This window comes from Acomys minous (genome assembly GCF_964271855.1).
Source record: "Acomys minous genome assembly, chromosome: 11".
In the NCBI taxonomy this organism is placed as follows: Eukaryota; Metazoa; Chordata; class Mammalia; order Rodentia; family Muridae; genus Acomys; species Acomys minous.
In genome coordinates, this window is record NC_140492.1 from 46809619 (window position 1) to 46834585 (window position 24967).

The 24967-nt window shown below is 42.8% G+C and overlaps 1 protein-coding gene across 17 annotated transcripts in view; it reads left to right on the top strand.

Annotated features, from left to right (window-relative positions):
• PHLDB2 (pleckstrin homology like domain family B member 2) overlaps positions 1-24967 on the top strand; it is a 217986-nt gene that overhangs the window by 79829 nt on the left and 113190 nt on the right. For 16 of the 17 annotated variants that reach the window (XM_084801890.1, XM_084801889.1, XM_084801876.1 and 13 more), the window contains one exon: positions 22658-22787. In XM_084801890.1, the coding sequence (XP_084658016.1) occupies positions 22664-22787 (124 nt within the window). In that variant the 5' untranslated portion in view covers positions 22658-22663. Of the gene's footprint in view, positions 1-22657; positions 22788-24967 lie in introns of those variants that run through there. The other variant, XM_084801887.1, reaches the window with a different exon arrangement.

Below are 24967 nucleotides of genomic sequence, written 5' to 3' on the forward strand. Positions count from 1 at the left end.
CAGACACCCTGTAGGACAGTCTAAAAGTCCCCAGATTAGCCCTCACTCTTCCACACTGACCAAATACTCTTCCAGGCTTCTATAAACTGTCGATCTATGTATTAACGCCTACATATACATAGCTTAATCCACAGTAAACACTATCAGTATGCATTAACATATTTTAAATTGTTTGGATGACCTAGTCATTGCACAAAGTAGACTTGTATGATGGCTTCACATACCATTGAGAAGTTAAAAGAAAAATGTGTTTTCTTGACTAAGACTGTTTTGATGTCCCTCACCAGCACCCTTGTCTCAAAGTAGTAGTGCAATGTGTATATGTGGGCTGTAGGGGCGGAGGTGACAGGAGAGTGAAGATTTAGTTTCATCTCAAGTCTGATTTGTCCTTATGTAATGTGGTCCCATCTTGGGCCTTTTAGAACTTTTCTTTGTCTAGACTGATACCAGTGGTTCTCAACCTTCCTAGTGCTGTGACCCTTTTTTAATATAGTTCCTCATGTTATAATAATCCCCATGCATAAAATTAATTTTTGTTGCTACTTTATAATTGTAATTTTGCTACTGTCATGAATCATAAGGTAAATATTTTTTGAGACGTGCCAAATGGGTCTCAAGCCTCATGTTGGCAACTGCAGGTTTACAGGCTGGATACCTTGACGTAGCCTGAAGAAGGCTTATTTCTAGACCTTCGCTGTGCTCTGAGAATCGTTGCTGTACTCTTCGGCAGTGTGGCTGATCAGGACTGCTGGCTGGCTGATTACTGCACTGGCCTTGCTGCTGACGACAGGCTGCAGCTGGGCTCGTTGGTGATCTACAATGTGCTTCTGTCAGCTCATTTAGGCCCAGGAATTCCCCCTGATAGCTCAGTTCTTCCTGAGTCCTCATCAGAGCTGCAGGACCCACCTGGGGTTAGACTTGTTCGCCCCACACCCAACGGTTGCCAGATCAGGTGTTTTGATTTGGAATTCCCAGCTCCAGAGTCACATTGCCCTGCTAGGCTGAGCTTCAGAGAACTTTCCCCTAGTCTTCCTGGGTCAACTGAGAGGACTAAACCTCTCTGTGCTACTTAAAGACATGGTTAAGTTCCACCTACCCTCCACCTCTTTGACGTTCTCGTAGCCTCCAGGTTCGGCTTGATTTGCATCCCCACAAAAAAAGGTACGCTGGAGTCATACGTAGCCCTCAATACTTTGGCTTGTGATCTTCTTTGGAAAGAGAGCCACTGCAAATATTACGAGTCAAGATGAAGTCAAACAGGAGTAAAATGGGTCCTTATTTCAAATATAACCGGTGTCTTTTTAAAAGGAGAAGAAAGCTTGGCGTGGTGGTGCACGCCTATGATCTCAGCTCTTGGGAGATGGAGACAAGAACGCCCAGGGGCTTGCTAACTTCAGCTTGTGAGCGTGCGCTACATGAGACTCTGTGTCAAAACATCAGCAATGAAGAGAGAAGAGTCACAGAGAAAATGCACCAAGGGAACAACACCATGCCACAGAGACAGGCTAAAGTGCAGCAGCCACAAGTCAATGATCCCCAGGGATTTGGACTCAGAGAAAGCATTCACAGAAAGTATGATCTTGACAGTACCTCAGTGTTGGACTTCTAACTTCAACCATGAAACAAAGATTCTGCAGTTTTCAAGATACCCACCTTGTGGACCTTCATCACAGCAACTCCAGGAAACTACTATTCTACCTAGGACAGAAGTGGGATCTCCTGGGAGGAAGCCTCCACTCAAACAAGAAGCGGGACAAACAATGGCTTCTTCTCTACCTAATGTTGCCTTGTATTGCACCAACCTTGCAGCCTTGAAGGCCAGGCATGGAGCCTACTTCCTCTTTGTTATACAACCACCCTTCTTCTCTTGGCAGCCCAATGGGACCCAAAGGGCCAAACTTCCCCCTTTTCCTTTTCTACCTGATTCTGAAATTCTTTTTTTTTTCTCTCTAAAATTCAATGATCCAAAGCATGGAGCCCACTTGCTGGTTTATTAAAAGGAAAACAAAAGAAAATGAAGAAAAAATTCATTTTGTCAAATATTTCATTCTCAAAAAACACAAAACAAACCTTTTGGTTTTGAAACCAGCTTTGCTGCAAATTCAGATATTCTACCTGCAATAGCAGAAGCTGGGCCATTCCCTTGTCTTGACAAATCCAAGTCTTGTTCACATGAGAGGATTATCTTTCTGTGGAAAAGGAAAAGTTCCAACATCAAAGATACACAAGAGAGGGCAGTTAGTCACAAGACCATAGCTCTGCTGTGTCTTCATTTCTACACACTTGTAGTCATCTTGACCTTGAGAAATGGTGGCATTCTTGTCATGCCCTCTGGTCCTTCCCCAGTTGTTGTACTCCTATTTTTCTCTGAAAGTCTAGGCCAAAAGCTCTTCACAGATGCCCTGGTCTCATGAAACCAGCCTGAATGTGTCTCCGTACAAATAAATTGTTATCTGATTTTTTTTTGTAACTTTGCTTAGTGTTTCTGCTAAGACACACAGTGAATTTGTGCTTACTGTATAGGTCATTACTCCTGGCCTTCAGCTTCCATTGACTTTTATTCCCATTGTCTGATCAAGAGAGTTGTGAGTTTGCCCAGCTATTCCCTCCTCCCTAGCTCAGGCACATTTCTCAATGACCTGATTTTTTTTTAAAGGGTGCTCACAGTGTTTCCCGTGGTTGGTTCTGGAGTGGGCTCAGGACTTAAAACAAAACAGTGTTCCCAGGTGAAAAGCTTTCTTCCCCTGGGGGACACTTCAGTCGGGGAGACTTCATTACGTGGGAAGCTAAGGCAGAAGCATGCTGTACCGTGTTGCAGCTGGCAGCTGCCGTACAAGCTGAGGATGACAGGAGCCATCCTAAGGATGAAGGCTGGGTTCTGTAGAGAGCAACGACAGAAGACATGGTGGGTAAATGAACCCAAAGCCCAGGGATTCTATAGTATCCCATAATATAAACCAATCTTTTTCATATGCAATTTTTACCTGGACATTTAAAAATATGTCCTATGTGGAAATGCCATTGAGCAATGTCACATTTTATGTATAGAGACATCAGACAATATTACCTCTAGCTGTTCTTGAACCTGCGGAGGAGTTGTTCCTGGAGCTCCTACTTGTACATTCTGCCTTCGTACCAACTTTTCATGGCCTTTTCTACTCTCTGAGAACTTAGCATTCAGTCTATAAATTCAAAGTGTGGTTGGTGCATGGCATACGCCAAAGAAAATGTTTTAACCTTTTAACATTATCAATATTGTATACCCCCCCCCAAAAAAATAGGAAAAACTCCCTAGTGCTGGGGATGCAAAGACAGGCAGAACCCTACAGCTTGCTGGCCAACTAGTCTAGCGAAACTGAGGAACTCCAAGTTCAGGGAGAAACTTGCCTCTGAAAACAGGGCTATAGAAATTGTAGATGAAAGCTGGGTGTGGTGGTGTACACCTTTAATCCCAGCACTCGGGAGGCAGAGGCAGGCGGATCTCTGTGAATTCGAAGACAGTCTGGTCTATAAAGTGAGTCCAGATCAGTCAGGAAGACAAGAGAAACCCTGTCTCGAAAAAACCAAGAAAAAGAAAAAAGAAATTGTAGATGAAAACCAGTGTTGATTTCTAGACTCCTCACAATCCCTACACACATACACACACACATCTGTGCACTTCCGCACGCAATACACACACACACACACACACACACACACACACACACACACACACGAATGCATATACATATACGTGCACTATACACAGAAAGAGAAGATAAATACTGAAACAGTAAGGATTTATATAAGCCTACAAATTCCCATTATTCAGGGACTCACCATAGACACAAATAACCATAGAACAGTCAGAGAAACATATAAAATGTTGTCATTTTTTTCTCTCCTAAATCAGATCCAGAGTCTTAACTGTCAACACACACCCACATTGTTAATATATGGAGACTCTCACATATTGAAAAAGAAAGACCTGTAGGAAAAGTTTAAGACAGTTTTTCAGAAGATCCTTTCTGATTAAAACTTATCATGTAGATGGATACGGCAAAGAAGCATAGCTCATGCACAGGATGGGGAGAAGAGGGAGGGAGGGGGCATTATCCATGGAAGAGACATAGAGGCTAAACTTCCCCTTCTATTACTCCTAAGTGCTGCATCCTGTTTTTCACTTGATGTTGTCATTCTGGGCTCACGGAAATCACTATCCTGTAAGAGAGCTAGGAAAGGAAAAGACAGCTGGAGAGCATCCAGCTGCTCTGGGATTTTTGGAGTTTTAATTTTTAAAATAATTATTTGGAAAAAAATGGGTTATCCTTAACTTCATTCATCCATCTCTTCTTTTTGGCAAGTATATTATTATTTATATGCATATATCATAATAGTAAGAGTCTAATGGCCTTATCAAGTAAGTCTTTTAAATAAAGCATCAAAAATGTACTCAGATAAAACTTCATTATGATCTTTGCTGGAATCACCCAGTTAGTCAGAGCACCAAGCCCAAGGCATTTTGAGTAAGTTCACTCATGAAACTTCTCGTCCGTGCTTCAAAAATGGTTTTCAAAGGTATGCAGGTTAGCTTAAGTATGTATTCCGTTTTCCTCTTTTGGCAACTTATGAAGAAATTGCACCCAACATTTTCCCCTATTAATATGGAGATTTCTGCATAGGGAAGAAAAGAAAAGAAAACACACACACACACACACACACACACACACACACACACACACACCATAATAGCATTAGTAGGACAAAGAGGAAACCCTTGAAGACCAGAAGAAATGTCATAAGTGTGCTCCATGCCAAGGTAGGAATGCAGGAGCCCTACCACTCCACATTCCTTTTGGCAGTTCTGCCTAGAGGTGTGGTCATGTGGTAACCGAGTGGGAGTGATTTAATCGGCTGAATCAGAGCCCTCTTGGCAGAGGGTTCTGTGTCTCTCTATTCCAGAGAGCAGCCTACCATTGGGAGCAGAGCAGGCTACATATCTACAATTTCTAATTATAGGATGGCACCCAGACAAGACTTGCTTGGTGGTTTGGAACCGCCCTTCATCACTAATCTCTTTACCTGTTACAAGCTCAAGTCCGTACACTGGCAAAGAGAACGTATCATTATAGCATTTGGGGGTTTCCATTCAAAACTGCAAGGTTTGGAAAAAGCAGCACTAACACAACTTTGAATCAACAGGTCATTATTTATTCAAAATGAATGTTAAGCAACGTAATTCCCTTTATCTTATTAATATGGACAGGTAAAATGGTCTGAATGTTTGCAAGGACTAAAACTTAATAACTTAAGGCAGCTAACATAGGATGCCCTGGTCAATATGGTGTCCCCTCACTTCATTCTTCGCCTAGTCTAGTCACTCTGCAAGGACACCTACTACCCCTCAGAATGCTGGCATTGATGCAGCCTTGTACTATGCAGCAAACTGAAGTGTGTAATTGATGATAGCTTTCACGATCTTAAAAACAAATCATGGATAAAAGGTGCATGTCAGTATTTGATTAACATTGACTAATGGTCCAAAGCAAAGGCTATAACAAAATGAATTCTTTCTGCTATTACCTTAATTTTGTTATTCAGAATACTTAAAGCTAAAATGAAAACTTACTCTATGAATGTGTGTGTGTGTGTGTGTGTGTGTGTGTGTGTGTGTGTGTGTCTTGGTCAATAAACTGCTGTTTAAGAGTAAGGATGAGAGGATCCCCAGAATGAGATAAAAGGCAGGCAGCCATGGTGGCCCTTCCTGTAATCCCAGTGGACAGGAGGGAAAGACACAGGGCTTCCAGGGACAAAGTGTCCAGCTGGACTAAGTGACCCAATGAGCTTAGGTTTAGCAAGGAACTCTGCTTTAGTAAAGAAAATGAAGTGCTATCTAAGATGCCTGATGTCAACGTCTAGCCTATACACACACACACACACACACACACACAAATGTGCTCCCATACACACATACACAGACACACACTAATGTACTCCTATACACACACACAGACACATATGCCACATGCACATATGGGGGGAAAATCTCATTTCAAAAATAAAACTGAAAGTTGAAATAAATGTTATATAGAGTCACTGTATGCGTTTATATAGTTAATGGTCAAGGAAATATTAATTTGATCATCTATGCACTGGTTGTCTTTCGTGATTTAAAGGGGCATTACAAACTGTTTTGATAATTATTTCATTTTTAAATGAGACTAAGCAACTGTTTGGAGTGTGAAGTTAAAACTAACCTTAGGATCCTGTTAAAACTGTTGATGGACATTGTCAAAGAAATGCTTTGTAACGTGATGTGGAGCTCCTTATGAAGCCCAGAGTTATCTGAACGGGAGCTGGTCAGACCGGCCTGAGTCCCCGCCCCCCCCTTCGCTGTTTGCTGCCTGTACGTCCTTGGAGGAGTTTTAATTTTATAAGCCTTAGATTTCTCATAAGGTGGAAAGTGATAGGTCACCCTACCACAAGCTTTCTCTGTGTGTGGCTGAGGAAACAAATGTATTCATATTATAAGACTGATAGGGCCTAGTAAACTTTGCAGGGCTTGAAGGTGCTGAAAACACAAAAAAGCAATCTTTACCCACACTTGCTTGGAAACAATGAAGCAATAGATAAGGAAGTCTGACAGAAGGAGATAAAAAAAAAAAAAACACGCCATCTTCACTACTCAAAAGCTCCCAATTTTTGGCACAGCTTAGGTACATGACAAGGAGGCCATGTCCAGTGAAAGGTGCACATCGCTCCAGCATGAGCCTCTCAGAGCCACCTGCCCCTGACCTCTAGGGATTCCCTGTGTGTAAAGCCCTTCAAAGGAGCCAGCAACTGTATCTTCTACGGTCAGCTGGTCCCCAGCTACGAAGAATTAGTGTCTTTTCCAACACAATAATGAGACAATTGACCCTTCTCAAGGACAGAGTGAGTCAAGCGAGGGAGAGAAGCCAAGAGTAACCAAAGTTCACGTACTGTAAACACAGAGTCAAGGGAAGCTGCTCTGCCCTGCTTCCCGCCTCCCGCCCCCCCCCCCCCCCCCCCCCGCCACACACACACTGCACCAGCTCAAATTGATTTAGAAGAGAGCACTGTTTCCCAGAAGTGACAGGAAAACTGGATCACAAAGAAACCCCCAATTGATGTCTGTCAATGCATCATCGTTTGATTTCCTCTCTCTAACTTTCCCTATTCCTCTGACTTATGAAGACATGTCATGTACACGTTTAAGTAATTTTCCTCCCTCCCTTGGTTCTGGGAAGAGAGCCTAAGGTCTTTCATATGGCAGGCTAGTTAGTGCCCTACCAGTGAGCCTTACTTGCAGCCCTAGGTAAGTTTCTTCTAAAGACTTTCAGATTGGTTTAGCTTCTAAACTACTTTAGCTCTCCCCTTCTACTCTTCTCAATTAAACCTAGAAAGTACTTATTGCTTCCCTGCCAAGTGCCAAATGCTCAGAGAATAAAGGCTCCCGGCTTCCTTGGTTCCCAAAGCACGCAACATCCTTTTTCTCTCAGATGAAAAAAGGGAATCGTGACAGCGTGCCTGATCAAAGGCAGCGCAGACAAATATTTACAATGCTTCTTTTCATTCTAATTCCCAAATGTTTTTTTTTTTTCTGATAGTTAAGAGACTCCCTTAACTATCAGAGTTTAAGACATGTGTCCTTAGCTTTAGAGCCAAGATACCAACTCTAAGAGGTCATGGATTCCGGGGAGGGCCTTTGGTCTCCTTTCAGCTCTCAGCTGTTGCACCAGCTCCCTGAAGCCTCTGATTGGCAGAGAGAGGAGCTGGGCAAAAGGGGTTGGCAGGATTGTTGAAGTCTATGGACAACACTGAAAAACAAACCAAGAGAGCAGAGGGGTTTATCCCACTTCACACATCACAGCTACTCTCTCCAACCTAGATAACCAACTTCCTGGATCTTCTATTCTTTGGTGGGGGGAGGAACTATTTCTTTTCATCCTTGTATTTTGTATTTCTCATGATCCTACTTTTTGAAAATTTATCTGAATTCAAGAAGATTGTTCATACTATTGATCTTCAACTCACAATATAAATTGCTATACTTGTATTACATAGTATCTTGCATGTTTTTTCATCACCAAACTGACAGAATTACTGAGAGAAATGGGGCTTGTATATGATCCTAATATAGAAAAGATTCAGATTCAGGCTTGATTCTCAACTACAGCTCTTTTAGCTAAGCTGTCATGAGGAAATGTCAATTAATAGCTTTGTCCCCTCCCCAAAGTCACATCAAGTGATGCATATAACGTGACTGAAATTTGTGGATGTTGTTTACGCTCTCTGTGTTGTTTCTGGTGGCCAAAGGCAAAATTTACCCTTTCTCCTCTCACTCCCAGGCCTCCACTAGATTAATAACAGAAACGTGAGGTCATTTCTAAAGGAACTTCAGATTTGCAGTTTACAATTGTTTAGGCGCTAATATTGCGTGAAAGAAAGAGAAACAGAGGCTGAGGCTGGTTATTTCTTGTTAGAAACGACTGAAAAATTAAAACAATCAAGTTCTGTATCTTGCCCAAAGACTGTTTTCTATTATTGTGAGATTATCTGGCTTAAGAGCGGTGATTTCAAAAAAGAATGCTCATGGTTTCATAAGTTTGCATAAATCCTTTGTTTCCAACAGTCATAAGTGGGAGTGGGGGAAGAGTGTAGGGGAGAGTGTAGGGGAGAGTGCAGGGGAGAGTGCAGGCAGGGGGAGAGTGCAGGGGAGAGTGCAGGGGAGAGTGCAGGGGGAGAGTGTAGGGGAGAGTGCAGGGGAGAGTGCAGGGGAGAGTGCAGGGGAGAGTGCAGGGGAGAGTGCAGGGGAGAGTGCGGGGGAGAGTGCGGGGGAGAGTGCAGGGGAGAGTGCAGGGGAGAGTGCAGGGGAGAATGCAGGGGAGAGTGCAGGGGAGAGTGCAGGGGAGAGTGCAGGGGAGAATGCAGGGGAGAGTGCAGGGAGAGAGTGCAGGGGAGAGTGCAGGGGAGAGTGCAGGGGAGAATGCAGGGGAGAGTGCAGGGAGAGTGTAGGGGAGAGTGCAGGGAGAGTGTAGGGGAGAGTGCAGGGGAGAGTGCAGGGGAGAATGCAGGGGAGAGTGCAGGGAGAGTGTAGGGGAGAGTGCAGGGGAGAGTGCAGGGGAGAGTGCAGGGGAGAGTGCAGGGGAGAGTGCAGGGGAGAGTGCAGGGGAGAGTGCAGGGGAGAGTGTAGGGGAGAGTGCAGGGGAGAGTGCAGGGGAGAATGCAGGGGAGAGTGCAGGGAGAGTGTAGGGGAGAGTGCAGGGAGAGAGTGCAGGGGAGAGTGCAGGGGAGAGTGCAGGGAAGAGTGCAGGGGAGAGTGTAGGGGAGAATGCAGGGGAGAGTGCAGGGAGAGTGTAGGGGAGAGTGCAGGGAGAGAGTGCAGGGGAGAGTGCAGGGGAGAGTGCAGGGGAGAGTGCAGGGGAGAGTGCAGGGGAGAGTGCAGGGGAGAGTGCAGGGAGAGAGTGCAGGGGAGAGTGCAGGGGAGAGTGCAGGGGAGAGTGTAGGGGAGAGTGCAGGGGAGAGTGTAGGGGAGAATGCAGGGGAGAGTGCAGGGAGAGTGTAGGGGAGAGTGCAGGGAGAGAGTGCAGGGGAGAGTGCAGGGAGAGTGTAGGGGAGAGTGCAGGGAGAGTGTAGGGGAGAGTGCAGGGGAGAGTGCAGGGGAGAATGCAGGGGAGAGTGCAGGGAGAGTGTAGGGGAGAGTGCAGGGAGAGAGTGCAGGGGAGAGTGCAGGGGAGAGTGCAGGGGAGAGTGCAGGGGAGAGTGCAGGGGAGAGTGCAGGGAGAGAGTGCAGGGGAGAGTGCAGGGGAGAGTGCAGGGGGAGAGTGCAGGGGAGAGTGCAGGGGAGAGTGCAGGGGAGAGTGCAGGGGAGAGTGCAGGGGAGAGTGCAGGGGAGAGTGCAGGGGAGAGTGCAGGGGAGAGTGCAGGGGAGAGTGCAGGGGAGAGTGCAGGGCATGCTTTGTCTTGAAAAGAGAGAGAGAAGACTTCTCAAATCCCCACATTTACTCCAACTCTGCCTAAGACAGAAAAAGAGAAGGAAACTACAGATAGTAGAATCACAAAGACGATAGACTTCTACAAAACAATTTGCACGTACATTTATCACGTATAAGGAATCACTTATCTGAAGCAATATAAATAAAATATTGAGCAGGATTTTAAAAGGGGCTTTTGTATAGTTCAAAACTGTCTTGGTAGGCTTTGGAGCCAGTATTCATTTCGTGAGGCATCCAAGTGTTTCTTTTCCTCAAAACAATCTGAAGCGATGCAGCTAAAGGATGTCTTCTCAGGGGCATATTTCTAGGTTGGGGACCTAATAGGGCCTCTTGTGCAACCATTTCCTTACAAGCATCAATTTAAATCCATCTGGAGAAGTAATCAGTAGTCCTGTAATAAACTGGCTTTATAACGTACCACTATAATACCCCATGTGGGATCGATTTTTATAATATGCATGCACTCTACTTAATATATTCCAAGATAAAAGTATAAAACTGTTCGAAGGCAAATTTCAATAAATACCAAGAGTCCTATATAAGAATAGGAAAACAGAGATACTCATCTATATCCATCTATATAAGCAGACATAATCAAAATGAACATGGTATAAATATAGTTAAAGTGGTAAAGGTTAATATAATACACACACATATACCATAGGTTAAAGATATAAGCAAGTTCAGAGTAGGGAAATGAAATAATAAAAACAAATTTTCATAAGTAAGATATTATACTGCCTATCAACTCTTATATTAGGATGGTAAACTGAGAGGTGAATATTGTTAGACCAGATAGGTGAAATAAGCTGCCCTTTAGAGAGAGACTCCCTCCACTGCTGGGATCAGGCGTCAGGAGGAATGATCTAGGCTCCTTTACCCACAGGGCTGCATCAGAAGCCTTGCTTTCACCCTACAGCTCTGCCTGTGGTAAGTTAATTCCACGCTGACTCCGTGTCTTGTTTGAATCCTTACGAAAGAACCAAAACCTAGAAAGTCTGGCCAGGCACGTCCTCGGCTGCTGCCAGCAATTACCACAGCTCTACCCACAATAAAAAGCTTTGGCTCAGCCCCAACTTTATACAAAATACAATTAATCTACATCTAATCATCAGGTTCACTCAGAATCCAACAATCTGTTCAGATGTTACATTTTCTGTCAGTGGTTCTATTTGCTTGTAATGGTTTGAAAATTGAGAAGGTAATGTATTCTCACATTTTCATTAGGAAAAAGAAAGAAAAAAAAGGCAAAAGGTAAAAGTATACAGATTAATTGATGTAGGTATTTTAATGCCATGCTTTTCTTAGTATCCAGATTATCTGTTGCTTTTCTTTTATAACATGTAAGCTCTTTCTTCTTCTCCTCCTCCTCCTCCTCCTAACAGAAATCAGATGTCATGTAATAAAAGAGCAGAAGGGGGAACTAACTGGGGAGGAAATGGTACCAGCTGGGGGTGAAGGGTGGGAACACAGGAAGACAGTGGCAGAACAAAACGTAATGACACATGGATGAAGGTGCCATGGTGAAGCTCATTGACCACTCCAAATGTCAATCTAAAATATTAATTTAAAAAAATCAGATGTCAGTGATGGTATTGACCTTCAACTTGGCTCTTTTCACGTACTTCTTACAGTTCAGTAGAGGTTAAATAGGACTACCCCCCTCTCAACACACACACACACACACACACACACACACACACACACACACACACACACACACACAATTCCATTCTACCATAGTCTTATTGAAAGTTTTCAGATTTTAAAAAAATATTAGTTAGCACAGTATACTTTTATTATCAAATTTTTTTCAAGATAGCATTACAAAGCTGAGATGGCCCACTTAGAAAATATCCCATATGAACATGTCAAATTACTGAGATAATTTTGGACTTCTCTTTTTCTTAGTCAATAATCTTTTATGTGTTCCAAGCCAGGTCATCAAGGCCTTCTAAAACATTCTCTGCCTTCGTAGAATCAGCCTGCCATTTGTTCCTGACCTGATGTCCACCCACTTACTTTGTGTGTGTGCTATCTGGCTTGTAGGATCCTGAATTTAGCTTCCTGACTGGATTTCACGCATCCACTCTCCCATTATTCCCACTACTACTATATGAACCCTCTCAAAAATGACCTGATGTGCGTCTGTAATGTTCTGTGCTCTCTTGAAGCCAAAAATGATGATCTTTGCTGTGTACGAGAGATGCTTTACAGTTGAGAGGAACCCTACTTTTCTCCTTGTTTCTCTTGTGTAAAAAATTGAGAAGAGAGGAGAGGGAGGGCAAGAGGGAGGAAAGAAGAAAGGAAGGAAAGGAGGAAGGGAAAGAGGGTAAGAGGGAGGCAAAGAGACAGAGAGTCTGTCAGAGACAGGGAGACAGAGATGACAGAAACAGACAGAGAGAACCTACCATGAACTGTACAATCGGAGGGACTATAGCATCTCTTAAATATTTGAGCATAAGATCCATTTTGAAGAAGAGAAAGCTGAAGACCAGAGAAGTGACATATTCTCTACCACACAGCTGTGGTGCCCAGGGGCAGGAAGTGCCACATCTGGATGCCAGTGCATGTCCTTACTCTATTTCAGTTTAAACCAACAAATATTCATCCAGCACACACCACATGGAAAGCACTTTATTAAGTGTCACAGAGGACTACAGTTTTAAAAGAGAAATGTGCATCTGACATCTGATAAGGCTTTTCTCCCCAGCAGCACCAGTGCTTTGTGTCAAATGACCATCTCTCAACGACAGCTCGTTCAAACTAAACTCACAGTTCTTTAGGTTTAGTAAGACACCCACAAACTCGGTAGTGAAACAATGACAACATTTGAATTGCTTACAGATCTGCTCAGAGGAAACAGCTTGTCTGTGTCCCACTAGGCATCAATCAGAGTCATTCAAGGGCAAGAGTCAAAATCATCTGGTGTTACTTATTCATCTAGTCAGGGCTGGCTCTCCCCTGGGTCTGGTAAGGCAGCTCTCTCCAGAAATGCTTCATATAGAAACGTCACGGTAGTCTTCATCTTCCTCACAGCTGAGGTGCAAAAAGGAAACACCTCCCAAAGCCCAGGCAGAAGCCCTTGTTTTCTAACACCTGCTCTCCTTGGAAAGCCTGCAGCATCCCTTCCACTGTGTGCTGAGGCCAGTCTGAGGGAAGAAGTGTAGATTTCAACAACATGGTGGAAGGCTGCCGTGGTCCATGGTACGAGCAGCATGTTGGAGGCTCAGTTATCTCAAGCATATAACCTGCACCTGTAAATATGCTGGCAATTTGTCATAGAAAGACAATTGGGCATCCTCAAGTCTCCCAGTGATTATGTTTGCTACATACTTAGAACACAGCCTACAGATAGCAAGTAGTACATATTCATTATCAAAGCTATGATTGGTTTTTAAGATCAGAAACGTATAAATGAACAGTAGAAAAGTTGTAGAGTAATACTGGACATGCAGGCCTTTGAATGTATAATGGTCCTTAAGATGACTTCAGTTATGCACACTATTGAGCTTGATAACGGCAAACAGTTTGATGCTCTGCAATAAAGAGGGGTGCGAGGGACAGTGGCATTTCACTCATCAGCCTTTCACAAAGTCATTGCTCTTTACAATGCATGGCAATATATCTGTGCTAAAAGGAAAGTGTGTGTACAACTGGGGAGACTGCTCAGTTGGTAAAGTTCTTGTGTAATGACCTGAATTCAGAGTCTCAGCAGTCACATAATAAAAACCATGAATGCCTGTAGTTCCAGCACTCGGGGTGTAGAGATAGAAGAGTCCCAGGGAGTTGCTGGCTATAGTTAGTCTAGCTGTATAAGTAAGCTTTTTCAGTGAGAGACCTTGTCTCAAAAAATAAGATGGAGCTTGACTGAGGAAAAGTAACACACACACACACACACAGACACACACACACACACACACACACATAGACTTGCATACACATACACTCACACACACACATACACACATGCATAAACACATACATAGAGACAGAAGCACACACAGAGGCATAAACAGAGGGACTTGCACACACACACATGTGGACACACACATGTGGGCACATACATGTGCACACACTCACACAATGGGGTGTGTGTGTGTGCTGAAGAGATGGGTCCCCAGTTAAGAGTACTTGTTACTATTGCAGAAAGCTGGTATTCAATTCCTAGCACCTACATGTTGCCTCATGACCATCTGTGACTCAGGTTCCAGAAGGCCAGACTTTCTCTTTTGATCTCCACGGGCACCAGGCATGCGTGGGATGCAGGTGACAGTCATAACATTAAATAAATAAATAAATAAACAAATAAACAAATAAACAAATAAGCAGGACAAGTGCTGGAGAGGCAGGAAGGGGGAAACCCCCTATCTACCCTTTTTAGGAATTTAAATGGGTTCAGGCACTGTGGAATTCAGTGTAAACATTCCTCCCAGAAAATTAAAAATAGACCTACCACATGACCTGGCTATCCCACTCTTAGGTATCCACCTGAAAGACTCAAGGCAAATGTACCATAGCAATGTGTATATGTGTATGCCTATTACACCACAGCTGTCCAGTTAATGTATCTGCCTCAGTGTCCGTTTGTAGGTAAATGGGTAAAGAAAGCAAGAGACAGAGACACAGCAGAGTGTTACTTCACTATAAAGAAGAAGGAAGGCAAGCCATTTTCAGGAACATGGATGCTGCAGGAGACCATCACCTTAAGTGAAATAAGTCAGATTCCAGTGTTGTATGCTTTCTCTCATTCGTAGGTTCGAGATTTTTGCCAAGATTACATAAAACCTGCAGGAAGTGGGAGAGAAATGGGATGGAGAATGTAGTCCGAGTACACAAAAGGCTTGTGCTAGAATGTTTCTATGAGCCCCATTACTGTGCTTAATGAATGCATGCCAATACAAATAATTTAAAATTAATCTATTTTAAAAATAACAGTAGCAAAAGGGAAGCGAGTTCTGCCAGTGGAAAAATGCTGGGGAATAGAATGCCAGCTATTTACAAACTCCTCCAAAGCACGGGCGCCAAGGACTCCAAGAAATCTAGACCATTCCATAGAAAGAGACTGATATATTTACACTGGCGCACTGCTAGAGGGGTCCAGGGAAATATCCAGTCATATCTGGGGGAAGATTTCAGACGATATAATGAGGACAAATATTCTCCAATAAGGCATGACAGTTATGAGGCACAATAAAAAGGGAAACTATGGGAAACATGAGAGTAAAAGGCCCTTTTCTTCCCAGGGTCTGACTGAAGCATCTCAGCTGGAAAGCAGGAGTCCAGAGCGATCACCAGCATTGCTGTGAAGGCTGCCAACACAGAGCTAACAATCCCATACATAGACCTTCTGTGTTAAAGCAGCAGTGAGCCAGGCTTAAGATCTGAATTGTGTATGACGTTGGGCAGGACCTCCCTCTTTCTTCCAGTGTTCACATGTGGACATATCCCTCCTACTTCTGTGCACCTCTTTTTCTTGTAGGTTTCATGCTTAAGTTTATAATAGAATATCTTTCCTAAAATCATTAATTCCATCCACATGGACTCTGAAGGTTGTTGAAAGTGCATCGTTCCGTGAATAACTTTCTCTGCCTCTGGGGGTAAAAGTATAGGAGGCACAGCTCCCCGCTGTCTAACTTGGTTCCATAAACTGGCTAGCTTCCTGAGACTCTTTTCAGTGTCAGAGCTATGATCCCTGGTTTGGCCTGAGCTGAGGTTTCTAAAACATAAAGTGACTTTAAAACAACAGCTCTCAACCTTCCCCACGCTGCAACCTTTTAACACAGTTCCTTGTGTTGTCCTGACGCCAACCACAAAATTATTTTTGCTGCTACCTTATAACTGTAATTTAGCTACTCTTACGAATTGTAATGCAGATGGTTGTGTTTTCTGATGGTTGATCCTAGGTGATGCTCACAAGAAAGTCATTCGACCCACCTGGGTGGGGTCGTGACTCACAGATTGAGAAGCCTTGCCTCCTTTACCTGTCCTCCCCAGACGCTGAAAAAAAAAAACATATTTAAATATTTAGCTACACTCTAAATAACCTCTTGAGTCAATGTGGGTAAAAATTTATGATTTTATGCCAAAAAACATTTAGTTACAAAGAAATGTTCAGGCTTTGAAATTAAAAAAAAAAAATCTCCACAAGCGTTCTATGTAATAATCTGGCTGGTTTCTAGAAAATCTCAACCAAGCCTGAGGCAACTGGGTTACTGACCCCCCAAGGAGCACAGGGTAACACAAAGGGGGTACAGCTGTGCACTCCGGAAACCTGGTTAGCATTTGCTGGAAGGGCAGGCTTTTTGACAAACTGACTTGGAAACAAGTCAGATCTGAAATTCATTTTCAAATTGCACTTTGGGTCTAGGAGGAATTGAGAGAAGAGTGGCTGCTCTGACGTCGTCCTATCTTTATGGCTGGCTTCAAAGCCTTCACGCTTCAAATAAGATAAAAGCATGACATCACTTCCGTGTTTTGCTCCATGCTCAACCAATTAGCCATTTTATGTGTCTGGCAAGATGGATTTTGTTTGTGGGCTCCGTGTTTGCGTTTTCCGTGAGGTTTTATTCAGCAATGGTGGGGCGGGGCGGGGGAGGGGGCGGCGTAGAGGAGGAAGTCTAGGAGAGGCCACACGCTGTGTTCCTCCAGACTGAGAAGAGGCTAAAGAGACTCACGTCCAAATGGAACATGTGTTGCGAAGCTTGGAGGTTACTGGGACGGTCGAGCAACCCTGGCCTTTATAAGGCGCTCCGTCAGGAACCATTTCCTGATTTGGATCTTTGAGCTGCAGTTTGCTGGAGTGTTTTCTTTGAGGGGTTACACATCAAAGTCTGCAGCATCTTGGGTAGTATCTGCACAACTCATTTCCATAGCTAGCACCTCTAGACTATAGCATCTGTAGCAATGCCTAGGAGTAGCAGAGATAGTTAGCACCCTCTCTCCCTTCTAGCTTGAGTGGAAACCCCCCTACTGTTCCCTCATTAATATATATTTTTGGACCAAGGAATTGTGTTTAGGAAATACAAACCAATTCTTATTCTGTTGAGTGTTTTTGGTTTTGTTTTTCACCAGAAACAGGGTCATAGATTTGTCAAAAGTTTTGTTTTGTATAGCTCTGGAGATAGTCATGTGATTATCTCCATTTACATATATATATATTATATTTATTCGTTTACCTTGTGTATTTTCTATCTTATATTTGAATGAGTAGATTTTGTCATATTGGGTCATTCTTTCACGTCAACAGCAAATCTTACCTTGTCATGGTATATCCTCTTTTTTATTATTGTGTTTGTACATGTGCACACTTGAGTGCAAGTGTGTGCATAAGTGTGCTGGTGCCCATAGAGGCCAGCAGAAGGCCGTGGACCCCATGGAGCTGAAGTCAGAAGTGGTTATGAGTACATGCTAGGAACCAAACTCTAATCCCGTGCAAGAGCAGGACGTGTTCTTGACCACGGAGCCATCTTTCCAGTCCCGTGGTACATCTTCTAAGGTAGAAATTGATCCTGTATTCTAAAACCTAACCTAATTGTTAGGTAATATCTGCAGTGATGTTTGATGGTTACTTGGAAATATATTTACCTGTTGGAATCTGTTTTCTCCATATTGTTTTTTACAAGAACAACGTCCCTGAAAAGGAATTTGATGATAAGAGAACACAAGGGAAATGATTTTATATAGTGATGGAGAGACCTGACTTTCAGTCCTGTAGACCTTGAGTACCTAATGTGACAACTTATGTTATCTGGTCACTGACAGTGTTTAGCTCTTGCCTTGGCCAGTTTTCAAACCTCAACCTTCTTTTCTAAAGGCTATTTTGGAGTAGTATCAACTTTATAAAGTGTACACTTCGTGCAGCTGCCAGTTTGCCTATGCTGTTGCACATTTCGTTAAAATAGAATCACACAGTGGGGAAGAGCTCTTGCTCCTAAGTCTAACAACCTGAGTTCAATCCCTCAACCCATACAATGGGAATTGAGAAATGAGCCCTGCAGGTTGTCCTCTGACTTCCAAGCACATCGCTTAGCGCACAATATGTTTGCATACCTTTAAAATGTATTTTTATTTTGGGTTCCTTAGATCCCTTTCTCCCTTCTCCACCTCAATCCCTTCCAACACCCCAACACCAGGTAAGAGAGAAAGAAGGTTAGTGGGAAGGGGGGTATAGTTTTCCTTAGCTATTTCCTGCTGTCCAGGGTCATCGGGTTTCTTGGGCCGGGTCAAATACTTGTTTCCGGGTATTTCCAACTTCTTCTCTTCAACCTGCATCAACAGCAACCAGGAGCAGCAGGTGGAAGCATCAGCAGTCTTCTTTCTCAGAGCCCTCCAGTCTTTCCTTGGGTCTGGTAATTATTTCCACTGACAAAGACCATGCCCCTCGCGTGAGACAGTTCCCAGCTGACAAAGATCACGTGCCCCCTCACAAGGCAGTTATCAGCAGTGGACAAACTGGAGCAGCCCCCATATCCCACACCTGGGATTAAAACAAAAACATGCCTACACATACATGAAAACTTTCACAACACACACGCACCCACATGCATTCACAAATAAATACATATTTTTAAAGAGAATCACAAACTATGTCACAGTCTTTTCTGTCTTCTTTCACTTAGCAAAACGTGTCTAAGGTTCAGACATAATAGGATATTGCATCTTTCTGTCTGACAATACCCTGCTGTATAGAGTAAATGGCATTTGACTTAGGCATCCTCGTCTAACGACATCTGAGTGGCCTTCTCTATTTGGCTACTATGAATAAAGTAAGTAACATTAGCATCCAAGGTGTCATACAACATCTTTCATTTCTTCTGGGTGTGGGCTTAGGAACTGGAGCTTCTGGACCCACGGCAGCTCTGTGTTTAACTTCTTAATATACATTTTTAAGCTCTCTCTCTCTCTCTCTCTCTCTCTCTCTCTCTCTCTCTCTCTCTCTCTCTCTCTTGTGTGTGTGTGTGTGTGTGTGTGTGTGTGTGTGTGTGTGAGGTGGCATCATATTATGTACTGGTGTGCATTTCTCTGACAAGTCGTGATATATCTATACAATTTCCTTAAAAATATGACTATTGGAACATTTAAAGAGATTTAATTTTAAGAGTTCTTAATATGGTATACATGCAAGTCTCCTATTGGATGTGTGAATTGCAAATATTTTCCCCGATCCTGTCTTTTTCCCTTCCTTGAGGAACTGTCTCAAAAACAAGGGTTTTGCATGTTTTTTCTTTCCTTTCCCTCCTTTCTTTCTTTCTTTCTTTTTAAAAGACAGGGTTTCTCTGTGTAGCCTTGGCTGTCCTGGACTTACTTTGTAAAGCAGGCTGGCCTCAGACTCACAAGAGATCCTCCTGCATCTGCCTCCCAAGTGCTAGGATTAAAGGCGTGCGCCACCACTGCCCACCCGGTACATGTTTCTTTTTAATACCATAAAGTTCATAGGTCACCATTTGTCTCCTGTAAGAGTTTGTCAGCCTGGTAGACTTTCCGTGGAAGATTTGTGCTGGCACCTCACTGACAAAAGTGATGAGAGAGCGTGAAAACCTCTCGCTGTCACTGATCTACCTTCCCCTCGCTCTATTCATTCCTTTAAAGTGAGCTCTAATAAAGACCAAACTCCAACTCTGTTCTTTTTTGTGTGTTTGTTTTGTTTTGTTTTTTGTTTGTTTGTTTTTTGAGACAGGGTTTCTCTGTGTAACAAGTCCTGCATATCCTGAGCTCACTTTTGTAGACCAGGCTGGCCTCAAATTCACAGCGATCCCCCTGCATCCGTCTACCCGAGTGTTGGGATTAAAGGCTTGCACCAAAACGCCCAGCTCCCAACTCCTTTCATAACCATGTGTTTTTCTCTCTTTCTTCTCCTGAGATCTTTCTTCATCTTCTTCTTTGCTTGATTTCTCTGCCATCAGCCATTATACTAGCTTGTCTTTCTTTCTGCCATCTTAAGGAAAAGCAGCCTCTCAGGACCTACCCCCTCCAGATGCCGTCTCCAATCACCATCTTTACTCCTCACTTCGTTCTACAGATACATTACAGCTGAGTCGGCCCAACGCTGAACTGTCTCACTCCACATCTGGTCCATTTCCTGTATTTCTATTCTCAGATAATGGTCCCTTCATCCATCTGTTAGTCAAATGACCAAAAAAAAAAAAAAAAAAATTCCACTGTGTCTCCTACCAGTACCAATAAATAACTCCTACCAGTCCACTGACTCCTATTGAGTTTTTGTTCCCAAGCATCTCAGTCAGTGCCTTGTTTTCATATATATTTTTTAAATTGAGTGTACATGTATATACCTGTGTGCATGCACAATTGTAGGTGTCCATGGAAGTCAAACTTACCGGCTTCTTTCAGAGTTACAGGCAGTTGAGAGCCACCTGGCATGGGTGCTGAGAAGCGAACATGGGTCCTCTGCAGGAACAGTACACAGTTTTAACCGCTGAGCCATCTTTCTAGCCCTATGGATCTTATTTTCCTTTTAAAAATAATTTATTTATTACTTTTTTATGTGCATTGGTGTTTTGTCCTGCATGTATGTGTGTGTGAAGGTGCTGATCCCCAGGAACTGGAGTTACAGAAGGGTGTGAGCTGCCATGTGGGGCTGGAGAGATGGCTCAGCAGTGGGGAGCACTGACTGTTCTTTCAGAGGATCTTGTTTTCTTAAACAAATGCTCAGGTTTCATTTATTTATTTATTTATTTATTTATTTATTATTTATTTTTACTTTCTTGCCTCTGAAAATTATAGACTTTTAATTTATTGTTCTACACCCTGCACTGTCACCATTGAATAATAGTCCTCCTTGATACATCAAGAGCAATTTAAATCAAACTTGCTACTTTTCCAGCATTTAACTCAAAGATGGGGGGCTTGACTTTATGAAATAATGTATACTTCTGGTTATGTGATTATTGATAACTTTTTAAATCTTTCCTAGCCTCTATTTCTTTGTGTAAAATATAAATGGCCATGGTTAGTCTGACGCATCATTGTAAGAATTAAATGAGAAATTATTTTGCACAGTATATGCATGAAAAGTAGGAGCCCTCTGTGCCAACAGAATCACTCCATCTTCCCCAGTGTGAGGAGAACACTGGACACCTGACAGCTACAGGGATCCTGCCTCAACATCTAGAGTTTCTCAGGAAATCCTTTAGAACAAGGCTGGTTTCCTTCTCCACAGTATCATCTTCTGCAAAAGCTAAAAGTAGCAGTAAACAAAGTACCTAACAGGGTGGGTTTTAACTAATAAGCATAGGATGAAAAATAGAAAGTAAGTCACAACAGGCCAAAGAAACTAACTTACTGTTCTTTTGACCTAACTATTGCTCCTTGCATTAGTTTCCCTTTATTTGGGTTTTCAATTCCAATGATTTTGGAGGCTCATAGTCAAGTGTAGTGTGAAACTATTAAATGAAAATTTCTAGTCACAAGCAGCTCATGTTTTGAATTTCACTCCCTTGTGACTAGCGTGATTAACTCATTCCATAAAATTTCACCCTGCCTTTGAAATGAACCTTCCTTTACCCAAAGCATCCACACCATGCTACCCTCCACTGATCACTTGGTTGCTGTCTTAGTTATCAGATTGGTGTTTGTTATACTGTAGCACTCCTTGTTTTGCTTACTAATGGCCTGAGGGGAAAAGATTAGTAATTGTTATGATGGGAGTGTGAAATACCCCCTATTAGTACATGTGGCTAACCACCTAGTCCCCACCTACTGGCCATTTACGAACGGAACCTTCTAGACTTGGGACCAACATAGTAGACATGGGCCTTAGGGTCACAGCCTGAGCATTACAACTCATCTGGAGTTCCAGCCCAGTTACTTTTCTTCCTGAAAGGACTCATATACTCCCATTACCAGAACTGCTTCTGTTGCCATGCATCCTCCATGACATGATGGGCAGCATTCCCTGAACCCTGAGTAAAAATAAGCTCTCCCCCTTAAGTTGTCTTGGTCAGGATTGCTGTCATAGTGAAGAGAAGAACATCCAAAACTGAGGCAAGGCAATTGTCATATTCCAAGAAAAAAGTCTTTATTTTCTGGAAGTGTGTGAAATTTTTCAACCTAGTAAGAAAGTAAAAGTTAAAATCATATACTGAAGATGCTGAGATCTACAGGAAGTTATTTTGAGAGAACAAGAGAAAAAAAATCATCCACATAACTTTTGTTATAGTATGTTGTTACAATTATATCTTATTTTTTACTGTTAAAGTCTGACTATGCCTAATTTATAAATCACACTTTTTCACAGACTTGTATGTAAAAGGAATATGACATATATAGGTTTTAGTGCTATCTACAGTTTCATATTTCAATGCGAATCCCTTTAATGTAGCCCTCATGCATTAACTAGAGCTATTGTATTTGTTTGCTGGTTTCCTTTTTTTTTAAAGGATGACAAGTAGTCTCTACCCAGGAACTGTGTTTTTGTTGGTGGTGATGAGGCTGATGTTTAAGCATTGTTGTTCTAAAAGAGAGTCACTGATGAGACACCATATTGATGCCTTGATGTCTGCTTTTCAGCCTTCAATAGCAGTTAGTGTTTCCCAGATGTTTAACATCTGGATTTCACAGATGAAGCATTGTTAACCTTCAGTTTTCATAGGTCCATTCAGCCTTCAAGTTCATATCGTCTATTTTTTTCTTGATGAATACAGGTTGGCATGGATCCCAAGATCTCCTCTGAGAATCATCAGAAGATCCTGATGGAGGAAGAAGATGAACCAAGAGAGGAGCCCCATGTTGATGGAGCCGATGACCCAGAACACTCCAGTGAGAACTTTCTTAGTGTGTACATAATTCTTCAAAGTTTTTGGTGAATCACAAAAACCTATTAGGATGAACTGTGCATTAGTTCCTCTTCTATTGCTATGGCAAAGCACATGGCCAAGGTGACTTCTAGAAGAAAGAGCTTATTTGTGCATACAGTTCCAGGGGGATAAGAGTCCGTCATGGCAGCAAGCTGTAGGCATGGTGGCTGGAGCAGAAGCTGAGGGCTTAAATCTTGAACCACAATCACAGAGCAGAGAAAGCAAACTAGAAATAGCTTGGGACTTTAACCTCTAATGGGAAAGAACCTACATCACACACACACACACACACACACACACACACACACCACACACACACACCACACACACACACACACATCACACACACACACACAACACACACACCACACATACCACACACACACACCACACACACACACACACCACACACACACACCACATACACACACACATTCACACACACCACACACACACACACACACACACACACACACACACACACACACTGTCACTTCCAACAAGGATACATCACCTAAACCTACAAAACACCAACCGACTACCACAGGCTCAAATACACGGGTCCATTGGAGACATTCTCATCCAAACCACCATAAATTGAACTCTTTCTAGTATAGATATGAGAGTCTAAATTATATGAGGAAGATAGTATCCTGCAGCAGGTCATCTCAGCTCATTGCTTTAGTTAAGTGGTATATTGTTTTAAAGATTGTATTTATTTTATTTTTATTTTGTGTGCATTGATGTTTTGCCTGCACGTTTGTCTGCATGAGGGTGCCAAGTCTCCTGGAACTGGAGTTACAGACAGCTGTGAGTTGTTATGTGGGTGCTGGGAATTGAACCCAGGTCCTCTGGCAGAGCAGCCAGTGCTCTTAATCACTGAGCCATCTCTCCATCCCTAGTTATTTGATATTCACTGTTCCTTAATTCACCTAAAACATGCTGAAGTTCAGTTAGACCAAAGTAGCCATATATAAAGGATAAGGAGGAAAGGCTCCTGCTTCGTCCAGGCTCTCCCCCTAACAGACCGCCATATTCTCTCTCCTCTTCCCACAAGGAGGAATGCTGCCATCATAGTAAATTGTTCACATGTAGCCCACTGCTCACATCCTCCCAAGCAGCTCCTGAAAAGCTATCTTCTTCAGAAGGCTTTTTCCATGTCTGTTCTTGGAAGGGTAGAAAAGTAGCAAAGTATTTCATACTGCTATGTTGTGATCATTCTATCTGTAAATAGGCCATATTTAGTCATTAATCAGTCTTTTTAAGTCAACATCCACACAAAAAGGAGTGGTATGGGGTGTAAAGAAAAAGGCACCAGGAACTGGCCTTAACAGAATACTGATCTTGCTCTTTCTTCCTAGAAATGATCAGACTCAAATCATTCCAGCCCATAAAGCTTACAGTCCTTGTAGAAACACTCACAAACTATTCTCTGCTATTAAAAAGGAAATAAAGAGACTCATAAAATATGTATGTTCCTCGTTAATTGTATTCTGTTTCAAATGACTTAGTGACCACAGGACTTAGAGATACACTGGGTGTCTTGGAAATCTCCTGAGGTCATCTCTGCACTTTGACTCCCCTGGTGTTAGGAAATTGTGATCGCAGATGAGATTGAGGTTTCTGCTCGGTCATTCTGCTTAGTGCTAGGATCAAGGAGTAAAAACAAAAGCTTTTATACCAACATACTCCAGAAAACTAAAAACAAGCACAGATTTGTATTCTCTCTCTTCCCTCCCTCCCTCCCTCCTTCCCTCCCTCTCCTCTTCCTCCATTACAGAATCTGTGTGTAAACAGAAGGAATCCTCTTCCTCTTTTGTGAGAGTTCACAAGCCTATAATGTGTAGGGAATGTGTATCTTGAGACATAAGATAAAAGAGAAAGATTGCAACATAGCTGTACTTTGATACTTTGCTGCCTAGCCAAGACCAGACTTAGAAAACCCTTCTGAAGAAGAGAGCTTTTCAGTTTACTGACGGGGTAAGCTGCTTGGGAGGATGTGAACAGTGGGCTACATGTGAACAATTTCCTACGATGGCAGCATTCCTCCTTGTGGGAAGGGGAGAGCCTGGGGGAACCAGGAGGCTTTCCTCCATAACCTTGCTTTCATGTGAGTCTAGGGATTCTTGATTCATTTTTGTCTTAAACCTAAATGGC